The 26684-nt window shown below is 41.9% G+C and overlaps 3 protein-coding genes across 4 annotated transcripts; 1 reads left to right on the top strand and 2 right to left on the bottom strand.

Moving 5' to 3' along the window:
• Positions 1 to 12705: 12705 nt before the first annotated feature.
• Positions 12706 to 14875, top strand: LOC133798029 (GDP-mannose transporter GONST3). Its single transcript, XM_062236199.1, has 2 exons — positions 12706 to 12871; positions 13223 to 14875. The coding sequence occupies exon 2, from the start codon at positions 13225 to 13227 to the stop codon at positions 14347 to 14349; it is 1125 nt and encodes a 374-aa protein (XP_062092183.1). The 5' UTR covers positions 12706 to 12871; positions 13223 to 13224; the 3' UTR covers positions 14350 to 14875.
• Positions 14876 to 16171: 1296 nt separating this feature from the next.
• Positions 16172 to 16897, bottom strand: LOC133798030 (uncharacterized). The gene is made up of 2 exons (XM_062236200.1): positions 16558 to 16897; positions 16172 to 16488 (listed from the first exon to the last, which is right to left on the bottom strand). Exons 1-2 carry the CDS (start codon positions 16828 to 16830, stop codon positions 16330 to 16332), a joined length of 432 nt encoding a protein of 143 aa, XP_062092184.1. The 5' UTR covers positions 16831 to 16897; the 3' UTR covers positions 16172 to 16329.
• A 2331-nt stretch (positions 16898 to 19228) lies between these two features.
• Positions 19229 to 21517, bottom strand: LOC133798027 (cell number regulator 6-like). Of its 2 annotated transcripts, none has more exons than XM_062236197.1 (5): positions 21367 to 21517; positions 21050 to 21179; positions 20293 to 20407; positions 19933 to 20198; positions 19229 to 19671 (listed from the first exon to the last, which is right to left on the bottom strand). In XM_062236197.1, the coding sequence occupies exons 2-5, from the start codon at positions 21155 to 21157 to the stop codon at positions 19444 to 19446; spliced, it is 717 nt and encodes a 238-aa protein (XP_062092181.1). In that variant the 5' UTR covers positions 21158 to 21179; positions 21367 to 21517; the 3' UTR covers positions 19229 to 19443. The 2 variants fall into 2 exon arrangements, with proteins under 2 accessions (XP_062092181.1, XP_062092182.1); XM_062236198.1 differs by having other exon boundaries at positions 21050 to 21164; positions 21367 to 21498.
• Positions 21518 to 26684: the final 5167 nt, after the last annotated feature.

The raw sequence follows: 26684 nt of genomic DNA, 5'->3' as shown, positions 1-26684 counted from the left end.
ACCTCCTTGGGTTTTGGTGCTGACTGCTTGGCTGTTTGTTTTATTATGTTTTTCTCCCAAATCATTAGCCATGACCTCGGGCGTCACCCTTCACTCGGAGGAGCAAGTTAACGCGGCCCCTATCACTCTGCCCGGGTCCAAGACTCCCAGAGGCAACAGGTGGGAGATGGACGTGGTGCCGAACCTGTTCCGGAATTACCGGATGCTATACGCCCTGGAGAAGCATTTGGGCATGGAGTCGACTCCTGGACTGTTCCATAACCGCCTGGCCAGGATAGAGGAGAAGGCTCACACCGGCGTGGGCGAGTTCGGGGACTGGAGTGTGGGCCACATCAGTGCGGGAGCAACCCTCCCGCTCCACGACTATTTCGTGCAATTCCTCAACTTTGTGGGGATTGCACCGTTCCAACTCCTGCCCCAAGCGTACCGGCTGCTCGCGGGATGGCGCGTCTTTTGTCGCGAAGCAGATCCCGAATCCGACCCCGACAATGGTGTTGTATTTCTACAAGCTGGAGCCGCAAGTCAACGTCAAGGTCAAGACCCTAGACGGCTTCTACAGGCTTAAACCGCGAGGTAACTATCCTGCTCCTACCAGCACCTGGAAGCATCCTTCGGACGTCAGACATTACTGGTTCATGACGTCCAGGTTCCTTATAGAAAAGAACCCCACGCTGATGCTGGACTTCCAGCGAGTGGGTAAGTGGTTTCCCGTTCCCTAGTTTTTTTTTTCTTTGTCCTATTTTTTTTTTATTCTCACCTCATTGCCTTGGGTGGTAGGACCCTATGCCCAGACTCCCTTCACCCAGTTCATCCTGGACAAGAAGAAATTTTACTCCGAGCTAAGCGCGGAGGATTTGGACGTGGGGGGCTACGTCAACACTGACAACCTCCGAGTGGTCGGGATGCTCGCGGCCCACCAAACGATCAAGGCCCCCAAGCCTCCGGGGGATACAATGCGAGAAAGACCGCGCACTGAGGGAGGCGCTTGCCCTTGATCACATCAGGGCTGTGGAGGACGCGGCTCGGGCAGACGCGACCAAAAGGAAACGGGGCCATGCTCAGCAGAGGGAAAACGCCACCTCCGAGGAGCTGGAAGCCCTCTTCGACGAGACTCAGCCGAACACGGGGACCCCTGGTGCTAGTGCATCGGGGCGAGGTAATTCGCCTTTGCTTTTGACTTATGCTCCCCGAGTTGGAGACTTAGTTAGGGATAGACTATTTTATCGAGGCCCCATGTTCGGGGCTGATGGGGAGATGAGGCCTTCGTCCCCCGTCACTGTCGATTCAGAAACTCTCATGTATTTGTCCGGGTTCCTTCAGTATGGGAACTTCCTATACCCGGATGACATGGGAGATCGAATCCATTCCTTCACCTTAGGAGAATTAAGTCGAGTCCGAGGTCTAGACAAGGGTTCGTCCCGAACTATTCTTAATCTTGTCATTACTCATTCGCATTGATCTGCTTATTTTGCTAACCCCTTTTTGTTTGTGTTTATTCTAGAAGATTCCAACATGTCCAACCCCGTGGACAAAATGAAACAAGCCCTCGAGATCCGGGCTGCCAAGGTGAAGGCTACAGCCAAGAAAGCTGCTAGAGGCACGCCTAAGCTGAAGTCGGTGCCGGACTCTCAGTCCGTCGAGGAGGCTTTAGCCGCGGTCCCGATCACGACCGTCGATCTGGCAACTGCCCCTACCCGTCCTCCGGTAATTGACCTGGAGCAGGACCCATTGGCCAGTTGGAGCTCTGGGAAGAGAGTTGCGGAGTCGGGTGCGGGCGACGCCGAGGCGGGGGCGAAGAGGGCCAAGACCGGAGGTGTTGGCTTGGTCGAGGAATCTTCCGGGGAGAGTTATCTCACTGCCAAGGAAATCTCGGGAGCGCTCGCGCTCCCAGTCCATCCGGCTGTACCCGAAGAGGGGGAGGCAGTCCTGCAGGACGAGCAGTCCAAGCTGGTGACCCGGACGTGGGAGAACGGTCTGGAAAAAAGAGAGGAGGTCTACCGGGCCTTGATGATTCATTGTCAGGTTGAGTTCTCGAAGCTTCTGGCAGCATTCAGCGCTCCTCAACCGATCGTGAACCGGCTGGTTGGCGAGACGGGATTTCGCCCCAAACTGTGGCAGGACACGACTCCATTCGCGGCAGACTTGTTGGACCAGGTGGGGAACACCATGTCCAACCTCCAGTTGAAACGGTACGCCACCATCGCCAGCCAGGACATGTTGTTCATCTCCCAGGCCCTCCGCCATCAAGCCATGGCTGTAAGTTATCCGTTCACACCTCCTTTTCCTTCCTGCACTTCTAGTTCAAATTTTTCTAACTTTAATTTGTTTCAGGACGCTCTACTGGCTCATCGAAATGCCGACTTGGCGGCTGAGATTTCCATGAAGATTGAGACGATCCAGCTGGAGCTGGAGGCGGCCGCGAACCAGCGGGAAGCCAGTAAGGAATCCTTGGCCAAGGAGGTTGAAGAGGCCGCCCGAACTAAGTTTCAACTTGAAGAGACTATGTCCCGGAGAGAAGCCGAGACCGGCAAGCTGGTGGCCAGTCTAGAGGTGGAGCTCCTCCGAGTAAAGGCTCTGCAGGAGGCGACCGCAGCCCAGTCTACCCAGGATCGGGAGAGGATCACCGGTCTGGAGTCTCGGGTTAGTGAATTGGACTAGTTGCTCCAGCAGGAGGTGAAGGCGCACAATGAGACCCGCCGCGAGAAAGAAAAGGTGGATGCCATGTTGGAGGTTACCTTCGATGAGGCTATCGACATGGATTGGCTCCATGACAAAAACATGAACCTCCTGCTCTACCTCGACCCTGCCGCGAAGAGGGTCGAATTTGTGGCAAAGGAGAAAGCAGATGCGGAACCCCTGGACGAGGATGAGGCGGATGAAGCCATCCCGGATGCGTCAGGGCATGGCGAAGCCTAGGGTCGGGTCCTCTTTTTGTTTCTCTTTCTTCTTTAATTTTGTAACACTTTTATGGACGCGGGTGCGTCTGAGACAATTTTTGTGTTCTTATTTACTTTGTTTCTATTCGTTAAGCTTTCACCAAGTGTTTTACCACTATTCATGAATGAGTCGAGTGTTTGGTCCTGATTCCAACGGCCGGGAACTCTTCTGGTGATTCGTCTTCGGACCTCCACGGCCTGGGCTAGATTACTCCTGCTTTTAACCTATCAGCTTGCTTTAATCCTGCTGCTCAGGTTCCAACGGCTTGGGCCATTAAGGAGTTGATAATTATTCCTGAATTTCTTTGCCCAGTTCCCTGTGTTGAAAGTTTGACGGTCTGGATTGTCAAAGATTAGTTGATTAGCTTGTTTTGAACCCTAGGTTAGGTTCCCATTGCCTGGGCCATTTCTAAGACTAATTTCAGACAACTTATACCTGGGGGTCCGCGTTCTTATAATCCTATGATGTTCGCGGACGGGTATTTAGTTATTTGGGACCGCGTGCGGTCAACCAAGTTTTAGGTATTTTATATTCTCGGGACATGCATGTCTGGGCCGGGACCAAGTCTGAGCCTTAGGTCCTATATATTGTACCCCCGGACCGCATACGTCTGGGCCGGGACCAGCCTGAGCCTTGGGTCCATTAGGGCCTTCACCCCCAGACCTTGTTGGTCTGGGTTGGTTCAAACCTGGAGCACTTAGCTTCTTGCTTTGTTCTTGGACTTGTTTATATGGATATACCGACTTTTTTATAATGGATATACCCCCCCCCCCCCCAAGTGAGCAAAGACTGGTCTTGGGTCGCTTGTTTATGGAGGTAGATGAGAATTTTCATTGTTTCTCAATATCTCTTTATGACGTTTTGTACACGCCATTTTCATTGCTCAAGAAATCTCCCTAGGGCATACATTTTTTACAAAGAAAATATAAAGCTAAAACATGCTCTCCTGACTACTGGTAGTACTTACGGAGATGTTCCGCGTTCCAGGCCCTTGGGACTTCAGTGCCATCGAGTCGCTTTAAACGGTACGTTCTCGGACATACTTCGTGTTGAATTTCATACGACCTTTCCCAGTTTGGGCCCAGAATCCCCACTTCTGGATCTTGGGTTGCAGGGAAGACTCTTCTCAGGCTAGGTCGCCGGTTTCGAACCTTCGGCTTTTTACTTTCGAGTTAAAATGCCACGATTTTTCCCTGGTACATCTTCAACTGGACTTGCGATTCCTCCCGGATCTCTTCGATGAAATCCAAGGATTCCTGGAGTAAGGCGTGGTTCTGGGCGGGATCGTACGTGTCTCTTATGTGGGATGGGAACGTCGTTTCTACTAGGATGACGATTTCGCACCCGTACACCATGGAGTAAGGAGTGTGTCTGGTAGACGTTCGTTCGGTGGTCCGATATGCCCATAGTATGTGGGGCAACTCTTCTGGCCACTTACTCTTGCAGGCTTGAAGCTTTTTCTTTAACGTCCCCTTCAAGATTTTGTTGACGGCCTATGTCTGCCCGTTTGCTTGAGGTCTGGCGATCGCGGAGAAGCTCTTGATGATACCATGTCTTTCACATAAATCTATGAAGTGGACGCTGTCAAACTGCTTCCCGTTGTCGGACACAATCTTGTAGGGGAGCCCATATCGACATACGATGCTGTTGACGACGAAGTCCAAGGCCTTCTTTGAGGTGATGGTGTTCATGGGCTCCGCTTCGACCCACTTGGTATAGTAGTTAACGACCACGATGGCGTACTTCACACCTCCTCTCCCGATCGGGAGCGATCCTACTAGGTCGATTCCCCATACTACGAAGGGCCAGGGACTGGCCATTAGGGTTATTTCTGTCTGAGGGGCTCATGGGATCTTCGCGTACCTTTGGCACTGCTCGCATTTGCGGACATAATCAATACAGTCTTTTTTCATGGTTGGCCAGAAATATCCTTGGTGCAGGATCTTCTTGAACAAGCTGAGTCCGGTTGTATGATCTCTGCAGAAGCTTTCGTGCACTTCATGCAGGATTGCACTCATTTCGGCCCCTGCTCTGTTTTCATTTGAGGCCCCGTCTACGAACACCTTCCATACGGGCGCAGCGGGATCTGCAGGATCGTCTTCTTCAGTGATCCCGGAGCATTCTACGATGAAGTCGGCTAGGTCCTGCCCCTTGATCGAGGTCCTAGGGATGTAAGCGATGTCAAATTGACTCAGTTCCATGGCCCACTTCAAGAGTCTCCTTGATGATTCAAGTTTTTGCAACACTTGTTGCAGGATGGTTGGTTAGGACTCTTATGGCATGAGCCTGGAAATAGGGCCTGAGCTTTCGGGACGCGATCAGTAGGCAAAACGTTAACTTTTCGATTAGTAGATATCGCGATTCTGCACCTAATAATCTTTTGCTTACATAATAGACCGAGAGCTGGGCTTTCCCGTCCTCGTGCACTAGGGCGGCGCTGATCGCATGTTAGATCACGACCAAATAGAGGTATAGCGGTTCCCCCTCCACCGATTTAGCCAGTATCGGTGCTTGGGATAGGTGCTCTTTTAGTCGTTGGAAAGCTTCTTCGCACTCGGCTGACCATTCGAACCTCTGGCTTCTCCGAAGGATGTTGAAGAACAGGATGTACTTGTCCGTGGCCTTTGAGATGAAACGGCTCAAAGCGGCTATCCTCCCAGTCAGGCTTTGTACATCTTTGTGCTTTCGGGGCGAGGGCATCTCAACCAGTGCCTTGATTTTGTCCAGATTGGATTCAATTACGGGAAGCTTACTATGAACCCCAGGAACTTTCCGAACGCTACGCCGAAAGTGCATTTTTTGGGATTCAACTTCATCCCATACCTTCGAATGATCGCAAAAGCTTCAGTCAGGTCGTCAGAATGTTCGTCGGAGGTTTTGGATTTGACCAGCATGTCTTCGATGTACACCTCCATGTTCCATCCCAGCTGGGCCTGGAACATTCTGTTGACTAGCCTCTGATAGGTGGCTACGGCGTTCTCGAGCCTGAAAGGCATGACAATGTAGCCGTACACCCCTTGTCCATTTGGAAGCTGGTGTGTTCTTGGTCCGCTATGTGCATAGAGATCTGATTGTAACCTGAGTAGGCGTCCATAATACTCAAGATCTCATATCCAGATGTTGCGTCCACCATCTGATCGATCCGAGGGAGTGGGGAGCAATCTTTAGGGCAAGCTTTGTTCATATCCATGAAGTCGATGCAAGTCCTCCAGGTCCCATTTGGCTTAGGACCCAAAACTGGGTTGGCCAGCCACACGGGATACAAAGCTTCTCGGATGAATTTGATCGAGTATAACTTTTCGACTTCTAGCTTGAGGGCTTCCGCCTTTTCCGCCCCTAGGGGCCTTCATTTTTGCCGGACCGAGGTCACACCTTTGTCGATGTTCAAGGCGTGGCAAATGATATTGCGGTCGGTCCCGGTCACATCCGAATGAGACCAGGCCAGGACGTCCTAGTTCTCCTTTACCTGGGCTATGATTGCGGCCTGGACCTCTGCTTTCAGGTTTTTCCCGACTTGGATTACTTTGGTCGGGTCGGTGTCACTGATGCACACTTCTTCAGTCTCCTCCACGGGCTCTAGGATGCGGTCCTCCCCTATACGCGGATCCAGCTCGTCCTCATCCCGGACAAACCTTCTTGCCGGGGGAGGGGGCGGGACTGGGTGGGCGATTTCCTCAGGGGGCTCTTCGCGGACCATGCACACAGGTTAGGCGGATACATGGTAGCATTTCCGCGCGCTCTTCTGATCTCCCCGGACTGTTCCCACTCCCCCATTATCGCAAGGGAATTTCATGCATAAGTGGCAGATGGAGGTGATTGCCCCGAAATCGACCAACGCGGGGCAACCGAAAATGATGTTAGAAGCGGTGGGGCAGTCCACCACCACGAACGTACAAAATTTGAACAAGCTTTGCATCTCTTTCCTCAGAGTTACGGGCAATTGGATTTTTCCCATTGGGAGTATTGAGTCCCCGTTGAAGCCGTAGATCTAGGTTGGGCACGAGGCTAGATCCGCCTCGGTCAAGCCAATCGCAATGAACGCAGGTTTGAACAAAATGTTGACAGAGCTTTCGTCGTCCACCAGTACTCTGGACACCATCTTGTTGGCGATTTGGGCATCAATGACCAGAGGGTCGTGATGCGGGAAATGGACATTGCGGGCGTTATCTTCCGTGAAGGTGATGGGGATGTTCATCAACTTCGGGAGTTAGGCCGGTGCCTGGACGAGGGCGCATACCTTTTGGTTGTGGTCAAGCTCGTCGAGGTAACACTTTTGATCATTTCGGGATGATCCTCCCAGATGGGGCCCGCCCGAGATGGTGGCTACGTGACCATCTACTCGCGGGGGCGCGGTCCCAGCCGGGTAAGGCATTCAGGGCCCGGGTGCCTGCACGGCGGGGGTCCCTTGAGGGGCCTGCGGTCCCGGACCCTTTGCGTATCCTTCCTGGGGAGGTAGGTACGCTCCAGGCGTGCCCGGGATAGCGGGGTTTCCCGGGGACTACTGACAATCCCGGAACTCCCACGGGCATCCTGACCCATTGGTGGAGGTGTCCCAATTTGATCATATTTTCGATCTCATCCTTGAGCTGTCGGCATTCTTCGGTTGTGTGGCCCACCTCCTTATGGTAAGCGCACCACTTGCTAGTATCCCTTGGATTCCTTCCTCCTTTGAACATGGGGGCCGGAATCCGGTAATGGAACGTCCTTTCAGTGGTCAGGTAGACGTTCTCCCTGGTATCCACAAGGTTGGTGTATTCCGAATATTGGGGCTCGTAGCCCTTCTTGCCCTTCTTAGACGACTCGACCCGATCTCGCTCCTTCCCGTATCTCTTTCCCCCGAAGTGATTCATACTCTCTTCGGTTCCCCCCACCTGGGACGGCGGGGCTTCGACGGGAGCAGCGCTGTACTCGACTGGCGCGACTCTGTATCCAGAATAAGAGGTAGACTGGGCCGGGGCGTACCCCGAAGGGGCGGGGCCATACACCACGGGTGCAGCAAAGGTCATTCCTGGTGCGGCTGCCGACCCTGGTGCAATTGGGGGAGTGACGTACTGCTAGGTCGGGTACTGCATCCGTATCCCAAAAATGTCTGGGCGCCTGGCTGAGGTGCCGGCTACCACCCGAATGCTTGGATTAGGGCCTCATCCCAGTTAATGAAGCCTTGGGCCCTTCTTATGAATTCCTCGAGGGTAGCCGCCTTGCTGCGCTGCATGTCGTCCCAGAGGGGAGATCCAGCCTTTTTCCCGGATTGCAGGGCCACCAGGCGCTGCCCATCGTCCACCTTTGTCTTGGAGACTTCCTCGGTGAAGCACTGGATGTAGGCCCTTAACGTCTATGTGGGGAGCTGCTTGATGTTGGCAAGGGCGCTGATCTGCATGTCCATCCTCATGGCGGCCATGAACTGTTTATGGAAGGCCGACTGCAGTCCGGACAAGGATTGGATGGATCCTGGCTTAAACCTCTTCCACCACTCTTCAGCAGGTCCGCCTAGAGTAATCGAGAAACAGAGGCACTTGGCGTTGTTGCAGATGTGGGCTACGGTCATCAAACGATTATAGCGCGACAGATGGTCTCTGGGGTCGGTTTTCCCAGTATAGGCAGGCAGGCTCGGCATTTTGAATCCTTTGGGGAGCACCACATCCAGGATGTTCCTGGCGCATGGATCCTTGTCTTCCTCGTCGGAATCAGTATCGGCTCCCTCCTACTTGCTGATCAGGCGGTCCGTGACTTTCTTTAAGGCGGCTAGCTGTTCCATGAACCGTTTGGCCGTACCATCCTCCAGGGGAACTCTCTTGTTCCTTCTGTCATTGAGATTGTTTCTCAAATCGCCATCTCGGGGGCGAATCTTTTCTTTGCGGGCTCGCTCCTTTCGAGCATTTAGCCCATCGCGTAGGTCTACCCGAGATGTATCGTCCCCGAAACTAGGGGTGTTTAGCTCGCTGTTCTGCTGGCGCTCCCGATTGCGCTGGTTCATGGAAGTGCTTGGGTGGAAAGACCGTTCCCGTCCAGTCCACCCTGGGGCAGGCCGGGGCTTGGTTCCCTGCGGGCGCGTCCTTTGCGGATTGATTGGGTGGCCCAGTCCTGGGACAGGGCGCACCTTCTCTTTCCTAGGGAGCGGTCGGGGACGGGTCTCGGCCTTCTAGACAGGAGGGACTTCCTTTTGGGGGTTTTCCTTGGCCTTCCCTTTCTCCCAGGCCAGGTTAACCGGAGCCTGTCCGGGATCTTGTCCCGGAACGGAAATCGGCCTCGCCTCTCTGGGCGCACCGTTCCTAGCCTGCGGAGCGGGCGGCTGCATTCCTGAAGGCGGAATGACTGGAGGGCTAGCCGCTAAGCCTTGGGCGGCAATGAAAGCTTGCATGGCTTGGAGGGACTCTTGCATCCATTGAGTGGCTTCCTTTTGCTCGGCAATCCTGGCTTCTTGGTCCAGGATCTGCTGTCTCAGTTTAGTCACCTCCGGGTCCTTCTGGTTGGGGTCTACTTCTTCAGGGATCGCGGGATCCTCAGCTTCGAGATCATGATATTCCCCCTCGTTTCCCTCCTCTTCCTCATAGTAATCTTCCTCATATTCTGCTCCGCCTTCGTAGTTTTGCGATTCGTCAAGCTGGGACATCTGATGAGGTGCGTCTTCAGACTGACCCTGAGGAAGAGGTTGGCTGGGCAGTGGCTCTTCATTGCCCTGCCCTTGATTAGTAGGGTCGAAGGTGGTGTGTCTTGTGTTCACCATCGTCGCCAACCTTTAAGATCAACTCTAGCTTTCTCTGACTCTTAATGAAAGCACCAAAATTTTTACCGAGTTTTTCGGAAACCTTAATAATAGAAGATTAGAGAGCTTAGAATAAAGGATTTATGGAATAAAGATAAGGATTTTACGTGGTTGGGGCATTAATAAGCCTTAGTCCACGAGGCAGTTGTATTAGAGCTTAGAGAACCTTTGACAATGGAGTTTTTGTACAAGTTTTTTGCAGAGTAATTGCTCTATTTCAAGTCTCCCTCCTCTCCCCAGTGCACCACTATCCATATTTATAGGCATAAGAGTGCACCGGGCTTGGGCCGCCGGGCTGACCTGGGCCCAATAAGGGTGTAAATATCACTGGCTTCTCAGATGGGAGCCCAATGAAAAGGAATAAAATAAGAAGCATACAATAAGTTAAGCCCATTGGGCCAAACCAAATAATATCTTAATCTAAGGCCTGATACAAACTGGAGGTTCAGTCTGGGTTCTCTGAGCTACGAGGAAGATTTGGGGGACAAGATTGTTCAGAGTTTTGGCGGCGCAGTTCTGAACCAACGACGTGCAATCCCGAGGCAGCCTCTTTTGCAGGTTTAAGCGTGGGGACAACCCCCACGCTTCATGGGATGATGTCAGTATCTTGGGCACTTTACCTTGCCAACCTCGGACAACCGACCCGGGTTCGTTTACCCACGTCCCCCTCCGTTCACCAAGGTCCCAGACCATCTACCAGGGTCCCGGACCGTTTACCAGGGTCCAGGACTATCCACAGCGATCCCGGCTCCTATCTTGGTTTCCCGAGCCGTGTCCTTCTCTGCCGCGCCTTGGGGCGTTGGGGGGAGCGGTCCCGGGACCATACCTCCTGCCCCTGGCGGAGGTCCCGGTCCGAACTCCCAAATGCTTTTTGGGCCTTGCCCAGACTTAGGCTGCCAACATCCGTTTTCCTCTCGCCAAATGGGCCTGATCTAGGCCTTAAATCCAAACCGGGCGCCCCACGGGCTTAGAGGGTGGGCCCGGAAACCCGGGAAGAAACGGGGATAACACATTTTTTCACACATATGAGTTTTTTTTTGTCTTTCTTTTTTTCTTCTTCCATTTTTTTCTACCAATTTTTCCATTCATCTTTTTTTTTTTCCATTATTTTTTTTCTTCTTCTTTCCATTTTTATTCATTTATCTTTTTTTTTTCCTTCATCATTTCTTTTGTTTTTTTCTTCATATTTTCTAGTTTTCTTTCCTCAGATTTTTTCCTTCATTTTTCTTCATTTTTTGTACTTATTCTTTTCTCATTTCGTTTTTTTTTCATTTTTTCACACATATATTTTAACATTACATAATTATTTACTATTTTATTTATTTATTATTGTAATTTTTTTTATAGTTTTTTCCACTATACGTAGAAAAAATCAAATAAGTTTTTTCAGCATTTTCTTTTTACTATAGCCTTTATAAGAACACCAAATTTTGGAAAGAAAATTAATAAAAATAGGAAAACATGAATGGGTAACCAGTTACCCTGATCGAACATTCAAATATAGAAAAAAAATTATATGAAAATGTGAATGGGTAACCAGTTATCCTAGTGGCAACATCTAAATCTGGAAAAAAAATATATGAAAACTTGAATGGGTAACTATTAATCCTGATAGAAACATCCAAATTCAAAAAGAAAATAATATATACGAAAACGTGAATGGGTGATCAGTTACCTGATGGGAACATTCAAATCCGAAGAAAAAAAAACATGATGAAAATCTGAATAAGTAACCAGTTACTCTAGTGAGAATATCCAAATTTGGAAAAAAAAAATTAGATATGAAAACTTGAATGGATAACTAGTAACCCGAATAGGAATATCCAAATTTGGAAAGAAAAAAATAGATATAAAAAACATGAATGGGTAACTAGTTACCCTGATGTAAACATTCAAATTTGAAAAGAAAAAAAAACTGATATGAAAACGTGAATGAGTACCTAGTTACCTTGATAGAAATATCCAAATTTTAAAAAAAAAATCATATGGTAACTGGTTACCTATGTTACTAAAATCATAGTTACTTCTTCTTCATCTTTTAATGAAGTTTTCTTCCTCTTTTTCTTTCAAATTGATGTTTTTTTTTCATATTTAATATGAGTAACCCGACACCCCTCTTATGGTAACTGGTTACCCCTCTTATGGCAGAATGTTACTTCTCTCAAGATAACTAGTTACCCCTATTGGTACGTGTTATTTAACTAGCTCTATGATTTTATTTTTACATAATTGTCAAAGATCAATAAAGTAATTGATTACTTTACCCAAAATTTGAAAAAAGAAACATACATTAAAAAAAAAGGAAAAAAAATGTTTATAATAAATAAACATAATGACAAGCCCAATTTTTATTATAAAAAAAAATTTGTGCAAAAGAATCAAAGAAAAATTTAATATAAAATTAGTAATATAAAAAATAAATAAGCTTAAAAAATAATAATCAAATTACAAATACACCCTTCAAAATTAATAAAATTTGATTAATTAAAAAACTATGACATAAATTAACTTCTATACAAAAATTTGGAAAAAAAAAAAACATAAAAGTGAAAATTCTTTAAAAAAAAAGTCATAGTTTAACTTTTTTTGAAAAAAATCAAATAAAACACACTATTAAAATCTCATATAAAATATAATTTGTTCAATTCAAAACGTGAACATTTACTTTCTTTCACACAATATTATAAATCATTTAGCACCAAACCCCTAGTCTTTACTTCTATTTCGTCTCCTTTTTAAAAATTATCAATTATTCTCCTTTTTTTTGTCCAAAAAAAATTGAAAAATGTTTTAAAAAAAATTCCTGAAAGAATAAAAATAAAAATGCAATAACAGAACATGCTTAAAAAATTAATGGAAATTTTGTATTAAATTAGAAAACTTAAAAAAAAAAAAGGATTGGGCCTCAGCGAAAAGGTCCTTCTGGCTACCGGCCGGCTCAATATTAATTTCCATATCCTCAACAAGCCCACTCGTGTAAAAGAGGACAATAAAAGTGAGAAAATCGAAGGATGGGAAAAATAAATAAATTTGGATTCTGAAAGCGAAACGCGTGAGAGTGTTAGCTGAGAAACGAAACGGAGTAAGAGGAACCGCGCGGGGTCTGTCTGGTCAGAGGGGAAGTAAACAATAAAGGAATTCAATACTAGCAAAGTGCCTCTATACCTTAAGGTCAGTCACCTCACCATTTTTTCTGTTTTCGTTTTTACTTGTTAGATCTATCAAAATCCTTTAGATTGATATGGAAAGAAAAAGAGAACGTATATTGTTTTGAATTGTAGCAGGTTCACTATAGTTGTTTTATATTTGCAGTGCATTAGTTGTTTGATATTACTTCATATTCCGAAATTGTGAATTCTGGGTCTTGAAAAATTTATCGCATTCTGTTCTGTGACCATTATTCTGGATCTGGGTGTCAAATGAATCTGTTTTTTTATTTGCATTAGATATGTACTTAGTGTTGGGTTTGAGTATTCCTTCACTTTTTGGTGACTAAGTTTAATTTTTTTGGTTTTGAGTTAGATATGCCTAATGAAAATGACGAGGAGAATCCTAAAGCGGGTAGTGTCCAGATTAATCCCATAGCCTCTGGTGAAATTCAATCAAATTGGTACAATGTTTTACTTCAACATGCTTCTGTCTATGGCGTAGCTGCTGGGTACTGCTTATCTGCGTCTTTGCTCTCTATAATCAACAAATGGGCCATCATGAAATTCCCTTACCCTGGTGCCTTAACTGCTCTGCAGTATTTCACTAGTGCTTTTGGGGTCTTCATTTGTGGGTGGCTCAAGTTCTTAGAGCATGACCGACTTGAGCTACTCACAATGTGGCGCTTTCTACCTGCTGCTGTTATATTCTATCTTTCCCTCTTCACCAATAGTGAGTTGCTTCTTCATGCCAATGTTGACACCTTCATCGTCTTCCGTTCAGTTGTGCCTATATTCGTTGCCATAGGAGAGACTCTCTTCTTACACCAACCTTGGCCCGCTGTAAAGACTTGGATCTCACTTGGTACTATCTTTGGTGGAAGCGTGCTTTATGTATTGACAGATTACCAGTTCACATTCATGGCTTATAGCTGGGCTTTAGCTTATTTGGTTAGCATGTCCATAGACTTTGTCTACATAAAGCATGTGGTGATGACCATTGGTCTCAATACATGGGGTTTGGTACTGTATAACAACCTTGAGGCCCTTATGTTGTTTCCTTTGGAATTGCTTATTATGGGAGAATTGAAAAAGATAAAGCATGAAATCTCAGATGAGTCAGATTGGTACTCTTTTGGGGTGATTTTACCAGTGGGGCTTTCTTGTTTGTTTGGCTTGTCGATCTCTTTCTTTGGTTTCTCTTGTAGACGGGCAATCTCTGCAACTGGTTTCACAGTTCTTGGAATAGTGAACAAGCTATTAACAGTTGTGATCAATTTAGTAATCTGGGACAAGCATTCAACATTTGTTGGAACTGTGGGGCTTTTGATATGCATGCTAGGGGGTGTTATGTATCAGCAATCTACAAGCAACAAGCCTAAGGCTGCTGCCCAAGAAGTAAAAGCACAAGCGCAAGAGAGTGAGGAAGAACAGCAGAAGCTACTTGAAATGCAAAGCAACTCAGAAAGAAACCAAACTGAAAAGGAAGCTACTCATTCATAATTGGGGAGTTGAGTAGGTGTCCTTCAGTCTTACGTTTGCTTTTCCATTAATTTTTGGGTTAAGATCACGGTCCAACTTCAGTTACTAGCAATTATGGTGCCAATGTGTTACAACAACTTCAACTATCTCTGCTTGACGAGAATATTTGTCAAATATGAGAGTTCATATGGATTACTGGATTGGACTTTTGCATTCTGAAACTCGATTTTATTTATACCATAGAAGAAATTTTTTGGACAATATTGTTTTAGGAGACTATTTGATACGACCTGGGAAGAGACTAATAATGCATTCATTGTGTAATCTTGCAGTAACGTATTGATCCAAACAACTCTTATTGGTTATTTCTTACAATGTATATGTAAATGCAGACCATGTTGTGGGATCTTGCTGGCCTATGTTAGAAATTTTTGTCTATGATCAAGGAGCAGAGAAAAGAATTCGAGAGCTCCTAGTTAGTTTGGTGTCATAGTTTTTCAATTGTAAAACTGTCATGTTTAATAACAGTGGAGATTATTAAAGTCAAGTTCTGTAATTCTTTTCTAACCGTTTGGTTTTGAAAGATTTTCATATTGGTTCAGACTCTAAATTCTCCCAACTACTACACAGTACTGAGAACATGTTCACTCGCAAATGTTTTCCCCCTTTGCAACCAAATTCTTCATGTTCTGATATTACACATATTTTGAATTTTGATTGAAACCAAGAGTAAAAGATACAGAATAAGATAAATTCGAATAGAGTATATACAGAGAAATAAACCTTACAATGACTTGTTATTACTTGAACAAGAAAAATCTAGGCTGTTGGTGATCTCAATTTGAGGCACCCTTCATCAAAAAAAAAAAATCTAGCCTACACATTGTAATAACTAGAAGAAAGAAATTATGTTCATCCACACAAAAGAAATCAAGATTTAAAGAAGAAGATTTTCAAGAACTCAAAGCACGACATGAATGACCCAAGCGACGACCTCTTACGATTCTTGAAAGATTCAATATCTGTTGCCCTTCTCACATCTTCAAACAAGTCTTCTTTGTACAATAAATCATCCATATCAGTCAGATCATCTAATCCGTAGAAACTACTTATTCCATTTTTTTCATTCTCTGAAGCTCTTTGCCTATGCTTTGCAGAAACTTGAGTATCTTCGGCGGCTTTCGATGACAAAGCCGGCCAAAGGCTACCATCTTCGGCTGCGGCTGTCGGATGTTGATGAACTCCTATCGCCATTAGAGCTTAATCTTGATTTGGCTAGCTCTGTTTGTTCAAGTATTGATATGCGTTGACAATGGTTTGTATATGACCAAACCAAAGAACTACGCTACGCTATGTATGGCTTGCGTTGAATACTTAAACCATAGGACTAGATAGAGATATATATTAGTTGGAATGTGGAAAAGGATATCCTTTCGTTTTCAAATTATAAAAAATATAAACAAAATATTAAAATACCGCCCAATAGTTAGAAAGATAATATAATCTAAAAATTTCAATATATTTGTGTATTACATCATAAAATTGGGTTGACACACCAAAATTTCCACAAAAATCTTATTTACTGTTTGCCTAATTTGAATTTAAAAAAGTTAAGCGTGAAAGTTATATAAAAATTAATCTCAAATAAATGATTTTATTTTTTTACTCTTTTTATGGGTAAACCGTTTCAAATGATGATAAATAATCATTAGAATGGTATTATAATCATCACATATTTGGATCCTTTCAAAATATAAAAAATCACATATTTAAATTAAATTATTCAGCAACCCTCTTTCCAAAAAAATAAAAATAAAATGAAATAGTTTAACAAGTAACAACAAAACCAGAAGTGAAGTTACTTGAATTTAATAATCGAAGGTTTTTACAATATATACATACGTATTAAGCAAGTTGTGAAGGAACCAAATTTGTAAAAGCAAGACAAAGAAAAAAAAACATTTTACCAGCTAAATGATCGATTAATGTAACTTATCGCACTTAGCGATTCTTAACCGGACGGACTTGAGTTTTAAACAGTAGAAAACTGAGCTTCTCCACCGAGTAATATACAAACCCTCCACTCGAGTGAGTCACAAACGATCCGAAGCTCTTCCCCACGATGCAGTGCCAAGCTGGACCGTACAGGGAATCAAATTCCTACAAAAAAAAAAAAAGAGTACTTTAGCTTCAAATATATACAAAAAAAGAAGAAGAAAAAGAGCTCACTTTCTTGAGAGCCATGGCCAAGTGGGTGGGACTGGGTTTCTTCTGGTCACTATTTGAGTCGAGTAACGCTCTGGTACATCGGAATGCACGGTCCTGCATCACAGCCGGCATGTCCGCCGATCTCAGCCGTATATTCAAATCGATGGCTATGGCCGCCAAGTTCACCTCTCTGACTGGAGGAAGTAACATGGGCCGAGGCCGGCCCATTATTACTTCCTTTTGTTTTTCTCCTCTTCTGATTCTTCTTCTTATTTCTTCCTCTGTTCTCTCCATGAGCTCAGAGCAGAAAGAGACAGAGAAAGCGAGAATGAGTGATTAACTGTTTTGAAATGTTTGGTAAGTTTGACTGTGGCCAGGAGATAATAGAACAGGGCATGAGGGTTTTTACTCTCTGCCGTCAGTCTAGGAAAAGGGATGAATCACTAACGTTGACTTTTTGCTTCGTTTGATGGATCATAGTGGGCCCATGAATTTGGACGGTTCTGATTACAGGGGTTTTCGTAGCTCCACCGATTTCAATTTTTGTTTTTAGGGACTCATCATCCATCACGCGACGGCCATGCTTATCGTAACAAGGAAATTCGAAATTTTAGAAGTTGTTGATTTTGATGATTACTTGTTGTTTGGGACTCCGACAGAGTAGTCAGGTTCATGTATTATCAAACACCCCCATCGACTGAACATGTTCAATTACTTAATTCGTTCCAAAGTTCCAAATAAATAAACGAGGTTGATGCAAAATTATAATTAATGTCGTTAGAAAATAAATAAATGTTGATGTTTTTAATCTTGAAGGAAAATAGTTTATCCACCTTTAATATTATCAAATTTTTTGTTTAATTAATTTTTTTTTTAATTTTTTTTTTTTATGGGTTGTGATATTAATTTTATATGTTTTTTTTTGGTGAGATGTTATATCAAAGTTATATGATTAATATTAAATAAAAATTACTTGTTTTTTAAACTATTGTTAGAATATGGTATATGCATTATTTATATTATAATATTTATTGTTATTTCGTATTGATTTTGTTTGTTAGTATGATATATTAATTTGATATATCATAATATAACAAATAAATATATCATATCATAAGAAAAATAAATCAATATAGTATGATAATAAAATTTTATGCACAATAAATTTATTTAACAAAAATCAAATTGGTATATTATTACTCAAAAAATATATATACCATGTTAACAAAACTATATACCACCATTAAAATAAATATATTATACTAATAAAATTATATATCACCATTATATATAACAAGATATCATCTAAAAAAAATAATATATCATACCACAAAAAAATATATATATTCAGTTAGAAAACAATACACCAACACTTAAAAAAAAAATATTGCTCAAAAATATATATAACATGTTAATAGAATTATATGCCACCATTTAAATGTATATATAATGCTAACAAAATTATATACCACTATTTAGTTGTATATACAATGCCAACAAAATTATATATAACCATCATATATAAAAAAAATTAAAACTAAACATCATCTACAAAAAAATGATATACCATACAACAAAAGACATATATACTGAGTTGGAAAATAATATACCAACAACACTTAAAAAAAATATAATTAAAACAAATGTATATATCATGCTAACAAAATTATAGACCACCATTAAAATGTATAAACCACGCTAACAAAATTATTTACCACCATTACATATAACAAGAAAGTACATGAGTATTATCTAAAAAACAATGATATATCATACCACAAAATACATATAGTGAGTTGAAAAATAACATACCAACAAAACTTACAAAATTATTACTAAAAAATATATATATTATGCTAACAAAATTATATACTACCATTAAAATGTATATATTATGATACAAAATTATATACTACCATTATGTGTAGCAAGATAGAATCTAAATATTATTGAGAAAAAAATAATATATCATACCACAAAAGGCATATACACTAATTGGAACATAATATACCAACAACCCATAAAAATGAAGAAAAAAAAAACAATATAACTTTAAAATAAAAACTAGTTATTAAAATCATATGTTTCTAAATAAATAAATAAATGATAGAAAATAAAAAATTAGAAAAATAAATATATATTAATATTATTCTAAAAAAGGAGATGTCATTGACTTATACATGATAAAAAAGTTTAGGCAATCAAGAATATGTAAAATTGTTATTTTTCTCTAATTTTTAAAATAAGAACATTAGCTTATTGATGTCATTGTTTTGAGCCATTTATTATCATTTTTCTAAATAAATAGATCAAATAAAAACCCACGTGGGAGAAATGCTAATAACCTATGTCCCAGTAATTTTAAAATTAATATACTGTTCTACTTTGACAGAGGCTTATGTTGTTAGCATAATATTCATGTGATTTTTACACATTGTCCCTTTGCTTTCTGGTGAGAATTTTGCAGTAGTAACACCCTGATTTACGTTGTTGCTGCATAGCATAAGTATAATTGGTAATTTGATTTAATGAACCAAGTAAATGGACTGTAAATGGTGTTTTTTATAGGGTTCTGTAAAAGGTTTTGTTTAGGAGTGTCGTATGTATAGTTGGTCTGGCTCCGGGCCTTGTTTTCATCTTGCTATATAGAAATAGAAAGCATTTTCTTCAAAAAAATAAAATAATATAAAAATTGAACACCAAATATTGCATCCTATAACAATAAGGTTCAGAATCATGAAAAATATCTGCAGAGACATTTGTTCCAAGTTTGGTAACTTCTTTGTCTCATAGGTATAAAATAGAATGGTGATTGTATATGTGATCCAAACGCTTTCACAATCTTTAGATTTCTAAATGTCATTGGAAAACCCTACAGTACTAGCATTTGAAATCAAGTATAATATTCTATAATGCCTGCATTTCCAAATTGGTATGGCCGTTGTTAGCAGATGAATTTGGTGCGGAAGGCTGACTCTCATCCTCAGACTTCATCTCTTGAACTGGGGGAGGATTGACAATGGTCATTGGCGACACAGCATTCTCGGAAAGACGCCCCTTCATCTCCCGGTGCTCCTGACACAAGGCGCACCAGTGCAAGCAGCAGTGTACCATGCAAGGATCACATGGTGAATTCTACAGTTACAAACCAAATGATAAGATGATTAAATTTCCTTCTGACTGCTCTTTTCGCATAATTTATCTATTGAGTAGTCAAACATTTATAAGTTCTATGAGTACAACTTCACTCAACGGCATTGTAGAACCAGGAGAAGAAACAATCAAAATTATTTGAAAAGAGGGATATAGAGGAAGTGTAGCAGAAGAAGAACATGATCATCTGGCTATTTGGTTACTTGCAGTACAAAAAAAAAGCTCAAGTTAGTAGTTACCTACCTTTAGATGATATTGCTTCTGTAATGATTGACGAGCAAGACCTGTATATATGCCACACATCCACCAAGCAAACAATAGACCCTCGCAAATGAGAAATGCACCCCTCGGGTCAGCACCATGGAAAATTGCAGTAGCTGCTGCCAGCGCCATCCCACCTTCAACACAAACGGCATGACAAACGCAAGGTGTGGTCCAAGGTGTATCGTCTCTTAAGCTCTCAACATTGCGTCCAAACAGAACACATGGGCAAAATAGTCCTGTCAAACCTGAAAAGGGTAAAACAGAACTGGTGGGTTGGATCACTACATCTTATCTAACCAACAAACTGTGTATGTACAACAAAGTTAGACATCAACTTACAACTATCTCTATCTTCAGAACAACCAAAGATCCCAGTTGTCCAAGGTTCATCAGCAGGTGGTTCAAAGCTTTCTGGGAGAGCCTGTCCACACTCATTGCACTTGCGAACATTCAACTGTTGATGTTAACACGGATAAGTAATTACATCTAAGTAACTGTTATTTGGGTACTCAGTTTCTTTCCACCCAACCTGATATCTCATTACAATCTTATACTATCATATCATGAAATTGGGAACCATAGCCAGTACCATAAACACAAGCCACCCCCCTCCCCCCCCCACCCAAAAAAAAAAAAGTTGTAAATTGAGCTTAGATGCAATAAATGTACAAGGTTTCCAGCAGAGTTTGATCAGATCAGGTACTAGTTTTGAAAATAAACTCCTAGATAAAATAAATTGAAAAATCCTTATGCAGAAACCAGAGATACTTCCTCTTTCATCAGGATCAGGGGAATTCAGAACGATAATAATATACTGAAAAAGATAAAAAGATTAAGTTAAAGCTATAATGACATTGAAAAATTACCAATAATCTATATTCTCCCCATCAAAACATGGATCCATCAAGATTTTTTATTTGGGTGCCATTGAAATCGGTCAAATAGTTACCAAGTAATTGTACTAGCGCATAAGTGTATGATTATTATATAGTTGCAAGCCAATTATGATATTTTCAGTCCTATATTAAGGGTAATTCATTTAGTTAATGGAAGAGAAATTTGTCATAATAAGTTGTCAAGAAAGAAAGAAAAAGACCTGAGGAACCTCAACGGGCTGATTAAGCTCCCCGGGCTTAATATCTTCAATAGGAACTTGATCTTTGGTCAGCTTCACATAGCGCGAATGCCCACTCCCATCCCCCATCTGATTTCTTCAAAATTCCAGACTTTTAAAAGAAGAAAAGAAAAACTCAATTACTCAAAAAAAATAAAAAATTTACTTTCAATCCTCACGAGATTAGCTCTCAAAATACACCTACAATTCCACATCCAAAATCAAAAATGTAATTTCCTTTTCTTCAGGTAACCAAACTGGTGACCGGTAAAAAAGAGAGAGAGAGAGAGAGCGCTTACTGGTGAAGGAACGGAAATCTGAGTCTGAGGGAGGTTGCTAGATCCGGAGTCAGGAAATTTCGAAAGAAATGGAGATTATAGTGTAATAAGAATGGATTTATTATGAAATAAAGAGTCCAACACACGAAATGTGATTGGTTGAAGTCTCCGGAGTGGTGGGGCAATAGACAGTTAAACCCTTGCTTTTTTTTTTTTGACAAATTGAACCCTTGCTTCTTCTTTTTTTTTTTCAAAAAAAAAGAAAAGGATTTTTTGTTTGAGATATTGACCATCTTACTAAACACATTTATATTATTGTTATTTCCTTCTTAAAAAGTTTAATACTCAAATTTTTTTTTTATATATTTTTTGTAGGCTGTTTCTCCATTATTTAAGTAGAATATAATTAATGATGGATTTGGATTGGTTTTCCCTTTTCATGTTAAATATGATTTATTGACTTTAGTGACATAATTCTCTAAGATTTTTTTGTATTTTAATGAATTAGGTTCTTCATTAGTGAATGATATAAGTATGTTGTCCAATTTTCCTAATGCGTCCCTAATTTATGTTTGTTTTATACATAGATTAGTTGTGCATGCTCTCAAGGTACATGAAAAACTTGTATACCTATAATTGTGTTATTTCTTTGATGAATTACACTTTTATTATTTTTAATGAATATATTATTATCCTATTTTTAAAAGTTAAGTATTACTTCAAAAATATATATATTTATATAATACTTGAGACAGTTCTAATCAACATAATGTGATAGCTTTTATAATTTAACATTTAATTTTTTTTATATAAATTTAACTGCTCAAAAGTAAAAAGTAAAAGTTACAAAATTGATGAACTTCTCGTAGCTATTTGGTATTTAATATTATTTTCAAGCAATAAAATCTAAAAATTTAATAATTTAGAAAATAGATATTTGCGGTAAAACCCAACCCTTATTTTTTTTGTAAAGCTCAAAAGCTTAAGAGAATTTATATCTCAAAACTCAATCATAGAATTAGAGAGATGTATCAATAAGTTTTAGGGTGATAGGCAACATTATGATATAGTTAGTTAACACTCTTAGGCTGTTTTACTTCTTGAAATGATTAATTGTTATAACAAACTTGTTTCTTGTAAATCTTTGCCTTTAAATAAAATTTTCACTCTCGGAAGATATGTAATGCTTTTAACTATCTTCTCTAAGAATTCACTCAAATTCTCAAACATAGAATAGCTATCATAAGCTTGTTCATGGTATCAAACGCCACAGGCTAACGTCATGGACTCCAATTCTCATTCTTCACAACGCGATCCTACTACTACTAATCCTACACCCACCACTGCTCCTCTGCCTGCCCCTCCGGCTCTGGCGACCTCTGCCACGTTGTCTGTAATGCCCCAAATTTCGTAATAAGGTTTAGGACCTTGATTAGGAGGCCAGGAGGGCCATAATTGATTTATTATAGTATTTAATGATTATATGCATGTTTACGTGAATTATATTATTATATGATGATGAATGCATGCATATGAGTTCATATGTTAAATATGAGGGTAATTTGGCCACTCTGGGCGTAATTGTATATTTTGGGTGCATGGTTGTGATTAATTAATATAGCCACATTATAAGGTGGATTGGTTCGAGCCATTCGACGTGAGACGATCATGGGAAAGCAAGTTTTCGGTCTAGTCATAACGGGATTAAGTTCAGGGCTCGGGGTGAGTCTCGGGGTCATTTTTATGATTAGAACATTACCAGGAATTAAAGGGTAATGGGATATGATTTATTGGTATTTGGGAATATTGAAAATAGCGGGAATTGGAGAGCGTTAATTATAATTAACGAGATAGGCGGGAAATGATAGTTTTACCCTCGGAAGCTTTTAGAGGGATTTATTTGGCTTTAAGGCAATATGGTCTTTTGACCTTAAAGATTTATATCAGCCTTAGGAATTTTGGAAGGCTGTGGATTGATATTAAAACAGAGCCTATCCTCTCTTTCTTCCTTCCTTCCTTCCTGTACAAGTTCTCCTTCACCCTCTTCTTTAAGTTTTGAGAGCCTATCTTGAGGAAGCAAGCTAGGGAGTCAAGCTTGGGGAGGTTTAGCTTGAGTTCAGCCATTGGGAAGGATTCAAATCGTGTTTGGGGTAAGTTTCTACCATTAATTTCTGGTTCATACTCTGTTTTGAGTTTTAGCTTTTGACTTGTGAATCACTTGTAGAAAGTTTGAATTAATGGAGGTTTGGGTGATGTTTACTATGGGTTTTGATGAGGGTGAGTTGTAGAGGATGTTTGGTGGTTGAATTGGGTGTTAGGTTGGGGTTTGGGACAAGTTTGAAGGGCTGGTTTGAGAGGAAAAACGCAGGGGAGTTTGCTGGTGCGTTGCTGGTTTTTGGGCTGATCAGGGTAATGACCCGCGGCCTGGCTTTTGTGTGTCGCGGCCTACGGTGGTTTCTGAGGCAATTATGCCTCTGTCAGGGGGATGAGTCGCGGCATGGCTATGGTGAGTCGCGGCCCATCAAGGCAGATTTGGCCAAAAATGGGTTTTTGGCCTAGGGATGCTAGCTTAAGGCCTCAGGGTTGATCCTAGTACCCGGTTAAGTGGGGATTGATGTCCCGGAGGCTAGATATTGGTTTGGAAACTTATGTTGACCATTTTTATTGATGGTATCTTATATTTGGTTATGACTAGGTGACTGCTAAAGGACTAAAGGTTGATCATTCTCAAGGGTTGTTCTTTAAATCATTCTAGCTCGACTTTGAGGTAAGAAAACTGCACCCTGTGTATATGTGACATGCATGGCTATTATGATGCATCTTGGTTGATTACTGAGTATGACATGCGTGGTTATTATTGATGCATATCGGTTGATTATTATGTATGACATGCATGGCTATTCTTGATGCATGTTGGTTGACTATTAAACGTGACATGCATGGCTGTTATTGGTGCATGTTGGATTGCTGGATATGTTGCATATGATGCATGAGAAACATGTGATTAGGACATGCTTTGTGTACTGGGTATGATATTTTTCAGAGCTTGAGCCTCTGTGGTTGTGCATGGTCCTAATTGTACTGGTATCTGTTTAGTAAGCATGCTAAATACCTTGTTTATGGATATTGAACATGTGGTATACTGTGACGCCCTGGCTACCCCAGAACAGTTACGGTGAACGGTGAACCAGAAATTTGACTCGTTACCCGAGTCCTTTGGTTAAAAACGTGATCTAGGTACTATTATCAGGTTAAGGTGGAAAACCATTAAAAAGGAAAGGGTACATTTCATTAAGTAAAAAAACTGCTCATGAGCCTTTCAAAATGTTTACAAGTAGTTCGCAATACAAAAGAGTCACTACTGTCTCAAATTTACAATCCCCGCCGGCCTAAGCGGCAAAAGTAGGGTAAACCCCTAGTCCCTCTGAGAATACCTTGACCGTGGCGGTCAAGCGGCCCTGTATGTACACAACATCGCCCAAGCTCTCCACTCAGGGTTGGTTAAGCTTCTCCTTTCCTTTACTTGCACCACATAGCACCCATGAGCCAAGGCCCAGCAAGAAAACACAATAAGGCATGATATAATATCAACAGCGATCATAATAACCATTCAGGACTATCAGTCCAGCAAATAGGTGACAATAGCCAAAAGTCACAATAACGAGCATCGCTCCCTCTAGCCATGTGACGATAGGGTCACCAGGGCTTAACTGATAAGTGATTCTCTCATAGGTTGATCAGGACAGGTGTATGGTGATTAGTCACCAACATAACCTTCCTCACGACTCTAGAGTCGAAACTATGGACAACGTCCCTTAGCCATGTGACAAACGATCACCGGGGTCATATACCTTGGCTATATTCATCTGGTCGTAGACCAGGCAAGCGCTTATAAGTTCTTCGACCCTAGGGTCGGTCTAGCATTAATGTTGTAGAGCCATTCAATGCGTGATTTTCGACTTTAGAGTCGGTCCCTGACTAGTCAGTGTCTTAAACAAGTAATCAGCGTACAACAGCATTTAATATGCAATCCACGTCCACATATACTAACCAACATGCTCCAATATCAAACCATGCATGTCATATACCTATACAGGGTGCAACTGTATTCATACACTGTTTTCTTACCTCTGGTTCGAGTGAGAATTATAATATGAACGACCCCTGAGAACGATCAACCTTTAAAGTCCTTGTCGGTCACCTGGTCATAACCAAATTATAGAATTTATCAATAAAAATGATAACTGAGGGTTCCCAAACCAAATCCCAGCCCCCCGAGACATCAAATACCACCCAACCGAGTACTAGGTCCAACCTCGAGGCCTATGGTTTGAATCCCTAAGCTAAAAACCATATTTTAACAAAATTGGCCTTAAGGGCCGCGGCCCCCCTCTGCTGCGCCGCGGCGCGCCCTCAAACAGAGAGGGTGCTCCCTCTGCTAGACGCCAAGGGCCGCGGCACACCCCTGTTGCGCCGCGGCGTCCAGCCCAGTTCAGCAGCATGCCCACGCACGAACCAGTTTTTCTCCTGTGCGATTTCCTCTCAAACTAGTCCTTCAAACCTTCATAAAACCCCTTCCTAACATACAATTAAACCCCTAAATAACACCCTTAACTCACCCTCATCAAATCCCAATCAAACTAACACTAAAACCCCCTTTGATTCTTACTTCCCACATCAAAAATATAAGCTGAAAACCAAAAGTAAAACAGAGCACCAGCTGTGATAAATGGCCAAAACTCACCTTGAGACTAGCTTTAAACCTCCCACACAAGCTAAAACAAGTGCTCCAACCCAGCCTTTCAATTTCCCTTGGTTGAATCTCCACCAAGAACTCAAAACCCTCAAAGGAGAAGTGAAGAAGATGATGTACGGGAAGGAAGAAGCAAATCCCTGTTTTTGTTCTGTTTATTCTACCACCTTCTACAACCACATAAGTCTCATATATCCTCCCAAAAAGACCAAAGTACCCTTGTGTCATCTTAAGCCTCTAAAGCCACCTCAAGGGCAAAATTGGTACTTTCCGCCTATCCCGTTAATTATAATTAACGCTTCACAATTCCCGCTAATCTCAAAATCCTCAAACACCAATAATTCATATCCTGTTACCCTAAAATCCCCGGTAACGCTATAGTCATTAATAACACCCCGAGACTTACCCCGAGCCCCGAGCTCAAACCTGTTATGACCAAACCGACAAATCCCGTTCAATGATCGTCTCATGTCGGAGTACTCGAACCAATCCACATTATAATGTGGTCTCACAACATGTCATTAACGCACATACAAATATACAATTATACCCTCAACGGGCCAAATTACCAAAACACCCCTGTAAA

Source organism: Humulus lupulus, chromosome 8 (assembly GCF_963169125.1).
Source record: "Humulus lupulus chromosome 8, drHumLupu1.1, whole genome shotgun sequence".
In the NCBI taxonomy this organism is placed as follows: domain Eukaryota; kingdom Viridiplantae; phylum Streptophyta; class Magnoliopsida; order Rosales; family Cannabaceae; genus Humulus; species Humulus lupulus.
This window is presented reverse-complemented; position numbering and strand designations above follow the sequence as displayed.

Coding starts and splice junctions, on each gene's coding strand:
- LOC133798029 (XM_062236199.1), top strand. CDS start 13,225: ATGCCTAATGAAAATGACGAGGAGAATCCTAAAGCGGGTAGTGTCCAG.
- LOC133798030 (XM_062236200.1), bottom strand. CDS start 16,830: ATGGAGAGAACAGAGGAAGAAATAAGAAGAAGAATCAGAAGAGGAGAA. Junction 16,489..16,557: donor TGGCCATGGCTCTCAAGAAA/GTGAGCTCTTTT, acceptor TTTTTTTTGTAG/GAATTTGATTCCCTGTACGG.
- LOC133798027 (XM_062236197.1), bottom strand. CDS start 21,157: ATGGGGGATGGGAGTGGGCATTCGCGCTATGTGAAGCTGACCAAAGAT. Junction 20,199..20,292: donor TTCTGAAGATAGAGATAGTT/GTAAGTTGATGT, acceptor TACCCTTTTCAG/GTTTGACAGGACTATTTTGC. Junction 19,672..19,932: donor AGAAGCAATATCATCTAAAG/GTAGGTAACTAC, acceptor TTGTAACTGTAG/AATTCACCATGTGATCCTTG.